Source organism: Dendrobates tinctorius, unplaced genomic scaffold (genome assembly GCF_039654945.1).
Source record: "Dendrobates tinctorius isolate UK_male_01 unplaced genomic scaffold, ASM3965494v1 ptg000048l, whole genome shotgun sequence".
In the NCBI taxonomy this organism is placed as follows: domain Eukaryota; kingdom Metazoa; phylum Chordata; class Amphibia; order Anura; family Dendrobatidae; genus Dendrobates; species Dendrobates tinctorius.
Genome location: NW_027361716.1, coordinates 163348 through 181149, shown reverse-complemented (window position 1 = coordinate 181149; position 17802 = coordinate 163348). Strand labels below are relative to the sequence as shown.

The 17802-nt window shown below is 45.8% G+C and overlaps 1 protein-coding gene across 1 annotated transcript in view; it reads right to left on the bottom strand.

The window, feature by feature from the left end:
• SLC38A8 (solute carrier family 38 member 8) overlaps positions 1-13731 on the bottom strand; it is a 110271-nt gene extending 96540 nt beyond the window's left edge. Inside the window, exon 1 of the mRNA XM_073576267.1 lies at positions 13506-13731. Within this exon, the coding sequence (XP_073432368.1) occupies positions 13506-13694 (189 nt within the window). The 5' untranslated portion in view covers positions 13695-13731. The remainder of the gene's footprint in view (positions 1-13505) is intronic.
• Positions 13732-17802: the final 4071 nt, after the last annotated feature.

Genomic DNA, 17802 nt, shown 5'->3' with positions numbered 1-17802 from the left:
TCAAATGAATAATACTCTATACTCCTGCTTCTAGACCTGTCCTCTGCATTTGACAAAGTTGACCACTGCTTCCTACTACAGATCCTCTCCTCCTTCGGCATCAAAGGCCTTGCTCTATCCTGGATCTCCTCATACCTTGCCAACCGCACATACAGTGTCTCCCACTCCCACACCACCTCCTCATCCCACCCTCTCTCTTTTGGAGTCCCCAAAGGCTCTGTTTTAGGAACCTTAATCTTCTCAATCTATACACTTGGTCTGGGGCAACTCAAAGTCCCACAGATTCCACTACCACCTTTATGCTGATGACACTCAGATCTACCTCTCTGCTGTCCAGAATCCCAGAGTGTCTATCAGCCATATCCTCCTTCTCCTCTCACTTTCTCAAGCTCAATGTGGACAAATCATCTTTCCTCCATCTCTCAGATCTTCCTTACCCGACCTAGCTATAACAATTATTGACATCACACTCTCCCCAGTACCGGAAGTCCGCTGCCTCAGAGTAACCTTTGACTCTGCCCTGTCTTTCAAACCGCACATCCAAGTGGGTCACCCTCCCAGGGCCGTGGGGTACTCTGTACCGGGCCGGTATCAGCAGGATGTGTCACAAGCAGCAGGGGCCCGGTCCGTGGCCCTGGGCGCCCAAGTAATGGGGTCAATGTAATGGTTTGAATGAATAGTTCGTGACGCCACCTGTGGTGTTCGGCAAGTGAGATGTTAAGCCGACGCTGCATGCAGATCCTCTGGGGCTGGTGGTGTGTTGCAGCCAAGATGGTGAAGCTCCCCACAGGTGGAGCTGTAGCCCCAGGGCAGTGTAGATGTCAGGGGAGAGGAGAGGCATGAGCGGTGTAGGGGCTGGTACCCAGATGTAGCGGTGCTGGGTGCATTGGCGCAAGAATGAATGGAGGACACCAGGGCTTGTAGTTCCAAAGCTTTACTCACAGTCTGTAGTACACACGGGTGCCTGCCTCAGTGCTGTGTCTTCCGGGTCAGGGACTCAATCAACCTCCAGGCCAGATGGAATGCTCCCTTCCAACACTCCACCAACATGTACCTTTCTGAACGTCTCCTCTTATAGCGCCTTTAAGTGTGAAGTACTCCTAGTACTGAGCTACACTGGAGTGCCTCCTGACAGATGTTCCCAAGAACTCTACTTGTACGGCAGACAGCTGTAGCCTGCTTCGGGGACTCCTTACTCCTGAGTCCCGGCTCACTATCAATGTTGCTGTTGTGCCCCCAAGTCTTAGATGGGAGTAGTGCATTTACAGCCCACTACTCCACCGGTGTCTGCTGTAGAACCATTAGTGTCCATACAACCTTGGGGACCGGACCCCGGCCATGCTCTTAGAACTTCTAGGCAGGGTTCTTCCTCTAACCCACGTCCTCTGTTCCCTTTTATTCCTACGTTCCGTACTAGTCTCTCCTTTTTATGGAAGATCAGGTTTCGGTTCAATGTCTTTCTACTTTCCTTTCCTGTGCCAGCAGATCTCAGTGACCTCCTTCCTCCATCCCTCTTCAAGGGATCTTCTCTCCTCACTCCTCTCTGACTGAAATTCTAAATCTTCCTGATCTTTTATGTATTCTAACTCCACCCGCCTCCCAGCATGTTTCGTGTTCCAAGCAGGGACCCACCAAAGGTGCTCTGCTACACTCCAAGCAGGGAGCCGCAATGTGGCTTTGCTGAACTACTGTGTTGTGTGGGATGTAGGTGTTGGAGCGTGGTCAGGAGCCTCCAACTTACCTGGATGGTGGGGCACCACACCTCAGGAGGAGGTGCAGTACCTCTGTGGCGACTGAGCCTGAGGGGCGCCACACAAGCTCTTTCTACCTCCTGTCGCCTCCAGCTCAAAAATATTTGCAGAATCCGTCCTTTCCTCAACCCTCAATCTACTAAAATGCTTGTGCATGCCCTCATCATCTCCCACCTCGACTACTGCAACATCCTTTTCTGTGGTCTCCCTGCTAACACCCTCGCACCTCTCCAGTCCATCCTTAACTCTGACGCCTGACTAATTCATCTCTCTCCTCCGCTTCTCCCCTCTACAAATCTCTTCACTGGCTCCCACTCCCTCAGCGTATAATTCAAATTACTAATACTGACCTACAAGGCCATCTATAACCTGTCTTCCCCATATGTCTCTGAACTAATCTCCCGATACCTTCCCTCACGTAATCTCCGGTCCTCCCAAGACCTCCTTCTCTTCTCCACACTTCTTCGCTTCTCATCCAACTGCCTCCAAGACTTCTCCCGAGTAGCCCATATTCTCTGGAATTCTTTGCCCCAACAATTCTGACTATCAACCACATTTGGATCCTTCAGACGGAACCTGAAAACCCACCTCTTCAAGAAAGCCTGCAATGACCCCGCTACCTCCTTCTCTCTCACCACTACCGGTGATATCACCTCAACCAACACCGGAACTGCTACAACCCACCAACCTACTGTCTCCTTCCCCATCATCCTGTAGCATGTAAGCCCAAAAGGTCAGGGTCCTCTCTCCTCTCTGTATCAGTCTGTCATTGTTAGTTTGTTTACTGTTAGTGGTATCTGTAATTTGTATGTAGCCCCTTCTCATGCACAGCACCATGGAATCAATGGTGCTATATAAATAAATAATAAAGTTACAGATTAGTAATATACCATATGCTGTGGTGAGACAAGGAACAAGTGCCTCTTCAAATGCCCACTGCAATATTCAAGGTAATCTAAAATGCACCATTAAATAAAGAAATGAGCCACAAGAGCTTTATCTATATTGTTGCCATAGCAGGAGAGAGTCCACAATGAGATGCCCGATACAGGCGGCGTTACCCACCACCCCAAGACAGGTTTGAGGAAGAGAATATCGAAACGTGCATTGGGGTGGTGGGATGAGGTGAAGTTTCTGTGTGGGGTCACGAGAGGTTTACAGGGTGGATGCAGCAGAGCCGCACGTGTACAAGGTGTTCGGAGTGAAGCCATGTGTCTACAGGATGTACAGAGCGGAGCCAAGTGTGTACGATGCATACAAAGCTGGCTTTTCCCACAGACACAGGAGTACACGGAGGAGCCCTGAGGAGCACATGACGTTCCACCGGAAGTGATGTGCTGGAAGCAGACCAGAAATGAGGTAATTTCATGAGGAGATGGTGACGGAACCATGGAGGCACTTCAGGGAATGCTTCAGATCCATCACCATGTCCTCCTCCGGCAGCACGGACAGCAGGATCGCCTTGGAATTGGGTATGCCAGCCATGTGAGCGGATCATGATATGTCCTGCATCGGGAGGCTCAAGTGGGCATTACAATGGGAGCTGGGCTGCTATAGTATCTTTCTTTATTTCTTTCTCCCCCTGTTTTTTTTCCTCTGTTCTTTCCTTCTCTCTCTCTCTCTCTCTCTGTTTCTTTCCCTCTCACCTCTATTTCTCTGTTCTCTCTCTAATCTTTCTTTTTTTCCCATTCTCTCTCTCCCCTTTCTTTTGCTCTCCCTCTGTTTTTTCCCCCCTCTTTCTTTCTCGGTTTTCTTTTCTCTCTTCCTCAGTACCTGTCAGTGTGCCTACAGTACCAGACACTGTGCCCTCAGTATCTGTCAGTGTGATCAGCAGTGCTAAATGGGTGCGGTTGGGCGTCGACATGGGTGTGACCGGGGGCATGGCCTAAAATTTGCCATGGCATGCTGTGCACACTGCAGCCTTTGTCTCTTTCCCTTCTTCAAAAGTTGGGAGGTATGCGAGTGTGCCTCTTGCCCCAAAGTCCATCTCAAAGTTACCCCAGGTCATTAGACGGAATCACACGGAAGGGGTATTTGCGGCAATCCACTGCCCTGAGTATTAGGCTCACGCTGTCCCTAGCAGCCTCAGACCTATTGCGTTACTCAATGCTACCCCCACACCGACTGACTGTCACTTCCTGCACTTGCCACTAACACTCAGTTCCCCTTCCCAAACTGGGCAGGCTATAAACCCTCAACTAACTATGCCTGTTGTGTTACTTACTAGGCAGACTTCACCTGCATTCTAAACAGTGACATCTTGTGACTGTTAGTTATTACTGCAGCTCAAGTCGAACACGTGAAACTTTTAGTGCTCGATCGTCAATAGTCTCTGCCACTAGAAATATAGCTTTCACATATGAGGCATTTCACTATTGGAGGAGATTGGTGGACAGGTCTGGTCACATGCTCCTCCACTAGCAACCATTGTTTGGACAGGAGCGTTGTATAATCTGCACTAAGAAGAGCAGGAGGATTAGAAGAAATCATACCTATATAAAAGTAAATGCCAGAAATCACACCACATCTGTTACTATAAAATAAAGTCGTCAACCCTTTCCCACTTGAGATGCATCCATATGTCCCTGTGACTTGGGTTTTATTGACCGGTGCCATCTGGATACGTCTCGGCAATCGCGCACACACAGAGGTGGGTGTGCACCGATTCTGACACCTTGCACTCATGGCCATGAATGATCCTGCACCACTCCTGGCACTTTAACTCCCTTAATGCTGCAACTGAACGTGATTGTAGCATCTTGGGAGCGACAGTCCCTCTGTCTTTGTTTCGGAGACCCCGTGACATCGTGGGGTCCCGATCATTGCCTTGTTGACCCAATGTCGTCATGATCTTATCCAAGTCACCAGAGCATGGTCAGCAACTTTGTCAGTGCAGGGCTGACAGTTTGCATAGCAATGCTGATGCATCCTCTTGCCATACAACCAGCATGCATGCAAAAAAAAAAAAAAAGTCCCATAGTGGGACAAAGTAAAAAGAAAGCTTTAAGCTATGTGCCCATGTAGTGATTTTTTCCTGAGCAGAAACGCATGCCCTTGCCAGGGAAATCACATGCGCTCTGACATGCGTTTTTGCACATATAATTGATGGTATGTGGAATCGCGGGCGATTCCACAAAGTTAATGAACATGCTGCGTTTTTTTACCGCTAAGCGATTCCGCAGCGGTAAAAAACCCACCATCGGCACAACATGTGCGCTTTCTATTACAAATGCATGGCACGCTTTTTTTTTTTTATATAAACATTTCTGCGGCAGAATCGTGCATTAAAAAATGCCGCGGAAACGCTTAAAAATCGCTACATGGGCACAGAGCCTTAAAGAAAAAAGTTGTAAAAGTTTATTGTACCCATAAATATTTTTAAGAGAAAAAAATAAAAAGTACACATTTGGTATTGCTGCACCTGGAATGACCCTAACCTATGAAATTGTCCCACTAGTTAACCCCTTTAATGAACATCATAAATAAACAAAAATAAAGGCAAAAAACAATGGTTTATCATTCCACTGAACAAATTGTGCAATAAAACACGATCGAAAAGACAAATATAAATAAACAAACAAACATGGAATCACTGAAGACGCCATCTTGTCCCGGAAAAACCAAGCCACCACACAGCACCATCAGCAGAAAAATAAAAGGTATAACTGTCACAATAAAGTGATGCAAGTTGTTTCTTAAAAAAAAGAATTTGAACAGGATATTGCTGTAATCGTACAGACACGAAGAATAAAGCTACCTTATCAATGTTACCTCACGCGGAATGGCATTAATCCCCCCCCCCCCCAACAATTCCTGAATTGCTGGGTTTTTGTTTATTTCAATTTTTAGGAAGCGGCATAGAAAGCGCTGTCACGGAGGTGGGCAGGTATGATAATCTTGACACGCCGTCTTTCGGCAGGCAGGTCCCTGTCAGGACAGGAAACCCAACTGAAGCGAGGGAGAGGTATTTTATTTCAGTAGGGTTCCTGTCCTGACTGAGAGGGGGGGATCCGCCCACGTGTGCCATCATAGGAGATGGGAAAAGGTTATTTAACAATTGTGTGACACCTGTTTTAAGGGCCTAAGAATTAAAAGTTTGACAATTGCCAAATTCTCCAAAGTTTCGCCAAGAAATTAGGAATAGCCACAATTTGCATAGTTTCAGGCGCTCCCTCAAAACATTGGGGGGGAAAAAAAAAAAAAAAAAAAAAAAAAAAGGGGATCGTTCCAGCTACAAAACAAAAAAAAAAAAAAAAAATTAAATTTTCTTCAATAAAACAATAGCATGTCAGCTTTCTCCTCTCCAACAAAGGATACGCTGGGGGGCACTAGAAACAGCTACGCGTTTCGATCCACTAAGGATCTTTTTCACAGCTGGAGATTGATGGAGTAACACAAATCTTATACACATCAAGGGCCAATAGCAGATACTCTGCAGATAATAGCAAAAGTCCTAATTGGGTCCGCTTCCTTCCAAAAACATGGCTATTACTTACTGGTAATGTGTTTCTTTAATACCAGAAACAACCAAGTATAATCCAAAAAAAATATATAAATGTTTATTCAAAATATTTGGGGGTGAATTTGGCAGCCACTGGTCTGATGCAAGTTTTAGTTCACAAATGTCTTTATACATGAGATTAATTATGGCCCATAATGCCTGGCTCACGGTGTAGGGCACATTTACTTAATTTTTTGCATATTTATCTAGGCAATACACATTTTTGCACATGCATTGAAATTTGTCCTATTTAGATTTATGCACCCGTTATTAATTGGACACATTTGGCAAGGGGTTTTGTATACATATTGAAATTATACACGCATTTTTTTTTTCCCCTCAGTATGCACCAGTCATTTAATTTGTCCTAAGGGAGTTCTCTCATTGTACATTTGTGCTTTATTTACATTTTTTACTTCCATCCTCCATGTTATTTTGTAGACTGTTTTTCTTGCACATATACCTTATTTTATTGCGGAGTTTGCATACCTGGAATAATAAGGGAATTGTGCAGTTATTTGATACATGATGTATTTTATATACCAGTGGTTATGTCATATTATATGTGGTTCAGTGGCCTCGGTTATTTGATGTGATGTATTAAAACATTTTTAAAAGAAAAAAATATTTTGAACAAACATTTATATACTTTTTGGATTATACTTGTTCTTTCTGGTATTAATTATTAGTTAAGTTCTCTGTCCAACTTTACTTGTTTGTGAACGTTTTTTGTAATGTGTTTCTTTGTAACCTATGACAGCACCACAAGAGAATTACAGAATATCTATCCATCCTAGGGAGGGACCACAGCTTGTGAAACCCTTCTCCTGAATGCGAGGTCAGAGGAAGAAGACAGATCGATCCATCCTATAGTGTCTATAAAAGATGGATGGCAAGGACCATGTGGGTGGTCACCTGACATATCAGGTCGATAGAGACATCTACCTTCTCTGCCTAGGATGCCGCCACGGCTCTTGCAGAATGGGCCTTCAGACCTTCAGGAATGGCCCTGCCTGCACCAACACAAGTTAGCCTCTGACCCATCTCGCTAAGATCCATTTATACACCTTAAGGCCTTTCCTAGATCCCTGGTAAGCTACAAGCAGGGCCCTCTGCTTCCATCACCTTTAAATACCTCAGCAAGCATCTCCTAATATCTGGGGTGTGTAATTTCTTCCCATTAGGTTTGCTAGGGTTGGAACAAAAAGATGGTAATATTTCCCGTGAAATTTTGTAACCAACTTAGGGAGATGTGCAGGGTCTAAAGGCCCCGTCTCACATAACGAGATCGCTGAAGTGTCACCGATTTTGTGACGCAACAGCGACCTTGCTATGTGTGACACTTAGCAGCGACCAGGCCCCTGCTGCGATGTCGCTGATCGTGCTCGAATATCCTGGGCCATTTTGATTGCTGGTGTCCCGCTGGCCAGCGCACACCGCTGTGTTTGACACCGACGAGCAACCTCACTAGCTACTCAGAAATCATGGACGCAGGCGGGAGTCATCAGAATCGCTGCTGTGTAACAAGGTCCCAACGGCCGCCGAGGTCGTTATATAGATCGTTGGATAGTTGCGGCATTGTTGGGTAAATCTGACTGTTTGACAGCTTACTAGTGACCATTTAGTGTCGCACCAGTGATCCTTACCAGGTTGTATCGTTGTCGGGATTGCTGGTGCGTCGCTAAGTGTAACGGTACCCTTACTTTAACACTACTCTATCCTCCAGAACCTGAGTGTAAGTGGGGCCTGCTGATAAAGCCTGGATGTCGCTCATCCTGTGCGCTGATGTAAGGGCTACCAGTAGGAATGTTTTTAGTGAGACTATCCTTTCCGAGGTGGAATGTAAAGGCTCAAAGGGGCTTTGACAACACAGTCAAAACTAAATTTAGATTCCATGGAGAAGATCTACAGGCAGGAACCGATCTAGCTCAACCACAGGCTTTGATGCACCTGGTAATCCACCTATTACCTGCCAGGTCACAACTGTGTAGTGCCCCTAGGGCTGAGACCTGCACCTTAAGGGTGCCAACTGAAAAACTGAGCTCTAGCCCTCTCTGGAGGAACTCCAGGATAGATGGTAAAGGGACATCTCTCACCACCAGCTTCACCCCCAAGAGGGATAAGAACTTTCTCCAGGTCCTCCCATGGATTTTAGTGGTTACAGGGTTCCTGCTACTAAGAAGGGTTAAAAATGGTTTAACTTAGCCAAAAAAAACCCTTTTTCTCCAAGATCGACCTCTTAAATTCCAGGCTGTTAAATGCAGCCCGGACATCCGAGGATGGAGGAAAGGTCCTTGGGACAGAAGATCGTGGTCCTCCAGAAGAACCCACGAATGAGAAACTGACATTGCCCTCAGCCAAAAGAACCAAAGCCTCTTCGGCTAAAAGGGAGCCATTAGTATAACTCTTTCCTTGACATCTAATCTTTCTCAAGATTGACAGGATAAGGCATACCGGCGGAAAGGCATAGAGTAGCCAGAGGGTCCATTTCATCCTGAAGAAGTTCACCATGTGAGATTTCACTCCTGGGTTCAAAGAGCAGAAATTTTTGACCTTCCTGCTCTCCCCAGAGACAAAAAAAAAAAAAAAAAAAAAAATCTGCTTGAGGAAGGCCTCACGTCCACAATCTGATCAAATACTGTCCTCTTCAGAGACCATCCTTCCAGACTTAAGGCCCCATCACACACAGCAAGATCACTAGTGAAAATGCTGATTTTGTGATGCATTAGCGATCTCGCCAGCGATATCGCTTTGTGTGACATGCATCAGCGACCGCCCCCCCCACATCGGGTATTGCTGATCGTGCACGAATGTCCTGGGCCATTTTTTTTGATAGTTAGTCTCCCGCTGGCCAGCAGCATGTAGCGCGAGAATGCAGGTATACAAGGTACACAGCGGTAACTAAGCGACGCACTGGCTTAGTTACCCGATATTTACCTTGGATACCAGCATCCTCGCTGGTCCTGATCGCTGGTGAAATCTGCCTGTTTGACAGCTCACCAGCGATCATGTAGCGAGGCACCAGCGATCCTGACAAGGTTGTATCATTGTCAGGATTGCTGGTGCATCGTTTTGTGTGACGGCACCCTTAGTTGCTTGCAGCTTAGGATGTCTGCCTTGACATTTTCTGTTGCTTTGATATGCAGGGCCCATAAGGAGAGGAGATGCTGTTCTGCTAGTAAATTTGCATTTTGCAACCAACATTAGAGGACAAGAACGAATACCTCCTTGGTGGTTTATATAGGCTACTGTAGCCCAGTTGTCGGAGAGCATCCTCACATGATGGTCCAGCAGAAAAGGCAGCAGCTTGTTTAATGGCCTTTCCACTGCAAGGAGCTCCCAGTTGTTTGAGGAGGCTAAGTTTTCCTCCTGCGACCAGGTTCCCTGGATAATGTTCATCCAGGTGGACTCCACCACCCTCCCCCCCGGGACTGGAATCTGTTGTAATGACTCTGGATATATTTTTTACCCAGGTAACTCCCCAGGGTGTTGAATCTATCCCCATTAAGGATCAGCCTCATATATGATATGGAATTGTGCCCACTTGACTGCTGGAATACAGGCAGTCAGACAACCCAGCAAGAACATGGCTTTCCTGACAGTCGATGAGATGAGGCTTCTAATATTCTTTTCCTTCTCCTCTGGGCTGATTTACTGAGGGTTTCTCCATCAAGGACAGGAATCCAAGTGATGCTGATATAGGAGCTGCCTTGTTACCTTGAAGATTTCCTGCCCTTGAAGGGAGGATCCCCTTTCTCAGGTATCGTGGATACACCTTTAATGGCCCACAGAGTATAGGTTCAACAAGAATTCTCCCCAAATACAGTATGATGCCCTCAGTTTCCCACAACAGCAAGATTCCCCTTCATGCCCCTTGCCAAGTAGGATAGCCACACACTGCCCCCACAATGACCTCGTCTACAGTATGATGTCCCCCCAAGTACCCCCTCACAGTTCGGCTGAGGTTCAGACTGAATTGTGGCACAGGGAATGCAAATTATTGCACTGGGCACCTCATAGGCTCCATAGCAGATTGTGTCTACAGTGAATGGCGGCCGACCACGCAATCTCTGTGCTAGCCGAGGCAGCTTTTCCATTGCAGCAATTCCCGCTGTTCTGGAGAACGTTTGAAACAGGAGTGATAGGATCCCGATTCCATTTGTCTGGTTCCGTTTGTGTCAAACAGACACGTTAACAGCAACTTAGCTGCTTTTTTTTTTTTTTTTTTTTTTTCAGGGTTAACATTTGCGTCAAACGTATGATAAAAGTTTTATGTGACCATAGTGTAATTGCAATGTTGGTGGGTGTGGACCCACTGCACCACAGGCTGGGCTTACCCCGGAGGGGTGTGACTAGGTAGATACTGGGTCTTCACTAGAGCCTCTAGTAGAGAGAATAGGATGGGCCACCTGTAGCTACCAGGTACTATTCCAGGTCAGTCCCCGGGACTGCAGGTGAGAGAAGTGTAGTCAGATGGTTTGAGGTTTGGGCAGGCAGCCCAAGTTCAGAATTCATAGCTGAGAGAATGATAAACAAGAGGGCTGACCGAGTCAATAATAGGCGAAACAAAAACAGAATACGCCGATACAGGACTGTAGAGACCGAGCTACTAGGAACCCAAGTTCAGGTGAGGAATGGAGGATGGAGTCACCAAATAAATCACCCCCTGACAGGCTGGGGAAGTAGATTGCTGCAGGACAGAATGGATGCAAATTCCTGCAGAGTTCAGCTGCACTCCCCCATAACTCAACAACAGAGCTGAAAGATAAGCAAAAAGGCAGCTCGGAGAGATGGGCAGGTACTGGGTAGAGCAGAGCAAAACAGGTGGTAAGTAAGGCGGCACTTAGGAGGTGAGCGAGTGGCCAACGTAACAGTAATAACCAATCCATTACTGGAGAATTATAAAAATATGATGTTCAAGCTCACTGCAGATAGGAGTCATAAAGGATAATATGGATGGATAGGATTGGGTTTTGACTACAGCTTAAAGAATAACAATCTTATTTTATTTTTCATTATGTGTAACATGTCTTATCAGAGAAATCTGTTTCTCTTCCTGGACTGATCTGTCACTTATAATTCTCACTTTACAGTTAAAACCTGTCTTGCTCAAGTACAAAATGTTACATTATGGAGATTGGAGATGGCAGTTGGTGCTCATAAAGTTCCATGGAGAACTTCCAGCAAAATGTGTGTCAATCAATCATGTAGCTCTATTATAGATTGTTAAATGCCAAATTAGCATCTCTCAGTAAGGCCGGAGTCACATTAGCGATAAAAATCGGACGAATGCAATGCGGAAGGGAAAAAAAATAATTGCATTCGTCTCAATGTTATTCTATGTTGCTGCTCCCATCATGCGTTTTTTTTTTATCGGATCCGTTCCTCGGACTGAGACAATCACAGCATGCTGCGATTGTCACTGATTTTCGGATCGGATTCGACAATGCAAGTCTATGGATGTGAAAAAAAAAACGCATTGAAAACGCACCACACGTGTGACTTGCGATTAAATCGCAAGACTTCTCCAGGTCAACAGGAAAGAGCATCAGGCATTGGATGTCAATTTGATGCTTAGATGCAAATAAAACCAGTTCATCGCCGGAAAATCGGATGACAGACGGATCCCTGGACAAGAAGTCGGACCGATTTTTTTATTCATGGTGTGTGACTCCAGCCTTATGGGAAAATTTGTCTTCACAGATTTTACCCATGAATTGAGAATGAAAGATCAGCTCAGGAGGAGAAAGCAAATTTCTCTGATAAAAATAACCAGCTTTGTAATATTTTATATCCACTATGAAGTTCTGAAATAAAAAAAAAATTAAAAGTTGTTGTCCAAAGTTAGAAAAAAACTCTTCTACTTTCTTTATATATAGAAAAAAAAAAATATATATATGTAATATATCTCACCATACTTGGCCACAGAGTTGTATGGTATTGCACCTCATTAAACTCAATGGAGCTGAACTGTAATGCTAGACATCCCTTAAACAGGTATGTGAAGGGGTTATGGTTTTGGAAAAAAACATACCTTCGGGACTTTGTTGGATAAGGCTGGTTTCACATTAGCGCTTTTTAAGCGCACGCACGGCCGGGGGTAGCTCCGCCCCCGAGCCGGCTCTCTGCCAGCCGTGCCCGCCCCTTGCTTGTAGCGCCGCCTCCTAGCGCACAGCGGTGCCTGCGATCGGCGCACCCCATCTTTAGCATAGGGTGCGCAGATCGTGCGCAGGCCGTGCGCTAGTTGCGCTTTGAACTGCGCTGCGCACTTTTGACGGTGCGCGCCAAAATCCGAAAAGTTTGATTTTGGCGCGCACGGCGCACCGTCAAATGTGCGCAGCGCAGGTCAAAGCGCAACTAGCGCACGGCCTGCGCACGATCTGCGCACCCTATGCTAAAGATAGGGTGCGCCGATCGCAGGCGCCGCTGTGCGCTAGGAGGCGGCGCTACAAGCAAGGGGCGGGCACGCCGGGCAGAGAGCCGGCTCGGGGCGGAGCTACCCCCGGCCGTGCGTGCGCTTAAAAAGCGCTAATGTGAAACCAGCCTAACTCAGTGGATTGTCAATGATGCTGAAGATTCAGTGTTCAGCCCGGGGTCACACTTGCAACTGCAATGCAAGAAACTCAGGCCTCAATACCTGGCACTGCACCGGCACTCGGGACCAAAGTGTGCGGCTGCATGTATTTTTATGCAGCTGAAAGCTCTGGTCCAGAGTGCCGGGTTTAAAGGTGAGAGACTCACACGTGTTTCTTGCATAACCCCAGCCTTCTCCTTTACTCGTGGAGCAGTTCCCATTCGTTAGACTTAAATATAGCATACGTGGTTTGAAAACCCTGAAGTGGGATGCAAATCAAGAGTGTTCAAATTTACCCATACAAGTAGTAAAAAAAAAAAAAAAAAAAAAAAAAAAAGTAGCTCCTTGTTGACCCTGGTGGGCTAGAGTCTAAACCTTAAATCTGTTGCATGAGATGTCTGGCATCCTTGCTCTTTTTGCATCCATCCAAACAGTTTTTGAAGGAAAGCAGCCATTTTTTGTAGAATCTATAGCCCCTTATCTATTGAGCATGTCCAGAATATTGGTGCACACAAGTACAATAAATAACGACACAATGAAACAAGCATCGACAAATCACACGCAGAATAGCGGGCATTACATTAACTATAGGAGCAAACCATCAAATCCAAAAAAAGAAATCAAATGAAGGGGGCTCTGAGAAGTAAAAGTGGATGTAAATTGAGAGACCATCACTTACCAGTTCCACTGTGACAGCAGTTTGCATCCCACCTGCCCTGTTGAATGCCCATGGAAAATTAAGGAGTCCAGCTCCCAGCGCAGACTTTAACATGATAAATATGGCTCCAATGGAGGATAAACTGGGGGTCCCACATTCTGCACCTGGCTTGGCCAGCAAGCTGATGCTCTCTCTAGCTAGTTCCTCCATCCTCAAGGACTCTTTTTAAGAAACTGACACATGACCATGAGTTGGAGCTTTTAACTTCCACCAGGAGGACCTCCCAGAATTCCAGTTTAATTCCTTTTTTCTTTTAAAATTAACCCCTGAGATGTCAGAAGGAACCGCAATACAAGCTTCAACTACCCTGAGACACAAGAGTGGGGCACTGTCCATCCAATCAATCACCACCGCGGCCTGGCAGGATTGTGCCTAATCCACGTTCCAAAAGTGCTGCAAATTTAATTAGCAAGATTCCAGAATTAAGAAAATGATCTCACAGGGACGTGTGAGATACTGACAGGCAGTGTGTGATGAGACCATGGACGCTCTGCAAACAGATATATTAGGTCTCAGGACAGTGGGACATAGCGTAGTATGGAGACAATTCCAACTGATGGTTAAACATTGTAAGATTATCATTAAATGCTGTAAAAATGTCATTGATCAATGTAATAAGACAATATCCACCTGGAAAGTTAAAATTGTGATGTGTAATTTCTGTGCCATTACACTGGGTCACTCCTCATTTAGAGACATATTAGACACCAGGCAGTTTGGGTTAAATTGAAATATGCTTAAAAGACCCCACATTTCTCTCAATTAATGAACTCTGCACCATCGATGATCCCTCTACCATCGATGATCCCTCTAAAGTCTAGTCAGGTTACTGAGAATTGTTACTTCAAACACTGACAATGTCTGAGGGAGATTTTAAGTATTATATGTGACCTTTGGTTTATTCATAATTGTGTTCCTTGTGTCTGAAGGCTTCAGGTATTAGGACTTGAAGGGAGACCACAGTTTATGGTAACTAAAGGTACTGTGATACTTAGCGATATCTCTAGCAATATCGCTATAACTTGTGACGTTATAGCGATATTGCTAGCGATATCGCTGTGTGTGATACTTACCTACGACCCGCTCCCCCGCTGATTATCGCTGATCGCGCGAGAACGTCCAGGACTGTTTCTCCCCGTCAGCTTCCTGCGGCGCTTCCTGTGGAGAGACGAGCGACGCGTGGAGCCGGGCGGGAGGACGCAGGATCGCCTAGTGTGACAGGTAAGTAGCGACCCCCGTCCCCAACGATGTCGCTGGTGAGATCTGCTTGTGTGGCAGCTCACTAGCGACCACTTAGCGATGCACCAGCGATCCTGACCGCATCATATCGCTGGTCGGGATCACTGGTGCATCGCTAAGTGTGACAGTACCTTTACACTACAAAGAATCTTGAAAGCATGTCCTATTGTATGGGAAAGATTTGGGATGGAGTCAGCTGGCCACCAGCAGATCTGCAATCTGTGTGATTAGATTGTAATGTGAGTAAAGTGCAACATAATCAGGATGTGGCTTGAACTTTAAGGCTGTGTTCACACGTAGCTTTTTTTTGCGTTTTCGTGGCGTTTTTAAACACGCGATTTTGAAGCGAAAACGCAAAAAAAGCATCCTATGGCATTCCGCACATTCTGTGCTAATGCTGCGTATTTTTCTGTGGTGGAATTGCATCACGGAAAAATGCGCAGCGTGCTCATTCTTTGTGCGGAATCGCGGGAAAATCCGCACACATAGGAATGCATTGTTCTGCTTACTTTCAGCATGTGGCTGTGCTCCCCATGCGAAAAGTAAGCGGAACATTTGCGGATGGTACCCACGGTCTGGAGGAGAGGAGATTCTCCTCCAGGCCCTGGGTACCATATCCCTGTTTAAAAAAAAGAATTAAAATAAAAAATCGTGATCTTCTCACCTTCCGGCGTCCCGCGCAGCGTCACCAGGCCTCAGTGCTGCTCCCGGCAACTCCTGTTCCCAGTGATACCTTGCGACAATGACCTTTGATGACGTCGCGGTCTCGTGATCACGTAGCTGTCTTGCGAGACCGCGATGTCATCAAAGGTCATTGTTGCAAGACATCGCTGGGAACGGGACTTGCCGGGAACATCGCGATGATCAGGAACGCTGCGTGGGATGCTGGAAGGTGAGAATAACACGATTTTTTATTATTTTAAACATTAGATCTTTTTACTATTGATGCCGCATAGGCAGCCTCAATAGTATAAAGTTGGTCACACTCGTCAAACACTATGTTGACGAGTGTGACCAACCTGTCAATCAGTTTTCCAAGCGATACTACAGATCGCTAGGAAAACGCTTGTATTCTACAAGCTAATTACTCTTGCAAATCGCTAGTTTTTCCGCGGGAAATAGGCGGGAATTTAAAATGAGGATTTCTTGCATATTTCCCGCGGAATGGAATTCCCACAGAAATTTCTGCGGGAATTCCACATGTGTGCACATAGCCTAACTATGGAATTTGTGATTCTTTGTGACACATATTAAAGAAAAAGATTGATAAAACAGGACTTTTACCATAGAGTAAGACATGGTGCATGAAGGAATACATAGCTGGCATTCTAAAATGGGTATAAGATAGCTAAGCATGGGTCACTAGCATAAAAGCATCCTGCCCAGAAAATCCAAGAAAAATTACTCAATAAACAGCATGAAATATAGGGGAATTGAAATTGGAGATATGGCCTGTGCTGAGCAGATTTGCAGATCAAATTCGCTCATTTAAGTCACTGGGCCTATGAAAAAAAAAAGAGCAAGTGAATGCAAGTTATTTTAGTTCTGTCTATTTTTCACTGTCTAAGGCCGGGATCACACTACTGTGTGTGATGCGAGAAACTCGCACAAGTCTCTTGCATCAACACCCGGCACTGCCGCCGGCACTCAGGACCGGAGCTGCGACTGCATGTCTTGCTATGCAGCCGCAGCTCCGGTCCTGAGTGCCGGCCGGAGCGCCAGGTGTTGATGCGAGAGAGTCATGCAAGTTTCTCACATCATACACTGTAGTGTGATCCCGGCCTAAGCCTATGTTCAGGCGAGTGCTGAACTTATAGCAATAATCAGGTCTACAGGTGGCCATCACTAATTGTGTATGCAGCTCTGTGCACTCTTCCGCATTATGGAAGACTCCACACGCTAGTTTGGTCTATGAACATGCTGCCATTTTTCCCACGCAGGCCTGAAGTCTCTGTAGTGTTTGTTGCCCACATGTGCAGCACACAGACTGAATATACATTAATGGGGTGTACTAGAAATGAGCAATTAAATTCAAGTGGAAATTAACCTTACTCAAAGTTTACAAAAATCCATATCTACCAAAGCGTAGATTTTTGGAATTCGCCTCTGCTGGCCACCATTTTTCGGAACCGTAAGAGGCCATTAAAATGTAAAAAAAAAAAACCATATGCTTATCTCTCCAGCCCCTCTAAGCTTCATCACCAACTGTCCAGTCCTCATCCAAATCACCATCAGCTGTGCTGCAATCCCTAGGCCTGAAAGAAAAAAAAAAAGAAAAAAGCAGCATGCCCAAAGGAATTGGGAACACCCAAGTGATTCAATAAAAGATATCAATGCTTTATTGGGCAGGTTTCACACGTCAGTGGCTCCGGTACGTGTAGTGACAGTTTCCTCACGTACCGGAGACACTGACAAACGTAGACACTAGAGTTGAACGACTTTGGTCGGATCGGGTTTCATGAAACAAAATTTGACATTCATCCACTCAATGCCGACTTTTATTTCCCATTGACTTGCATTGGGGTCAGGTTTCGGACGAAACTACGACTTTTTTTGCCCTAGTCGGACCAGTTTCATCTGAAACAAATTTTGTTTCATGAAACCCGATCCGACCAAAGTCACTCAACTCTAGTAGACACATTAAAATGAATGTGTCTCTGCACATGTCAGCGTGTTTTCACGCGCACGGTCCGCAAAAGTGCTGAACACGTGCCCACAGAGAATAGTTCACAATGTCTTCTGTGTTCAAGGACGGCCGCTACATAGATATCTATAGATATATCTATGTATCTATAGATATATCTATTTGGCTATTAAAATAGGGTGGGCCCAAAAATAAATGACATGGGGACCTCCTATATTTTATAGCCAAAAAGGGTACACAGACAGTTGCGGGCTGATATTCATAGTCTAGGAAGGGGCCATGGATATTGCCCCCCCGGCTACATACACCAGCCCGCAGCGGCCCCAGAAATGGCGCATCTGTAAGATGCGCCAATTACGGTGCTTAGCCACTCTT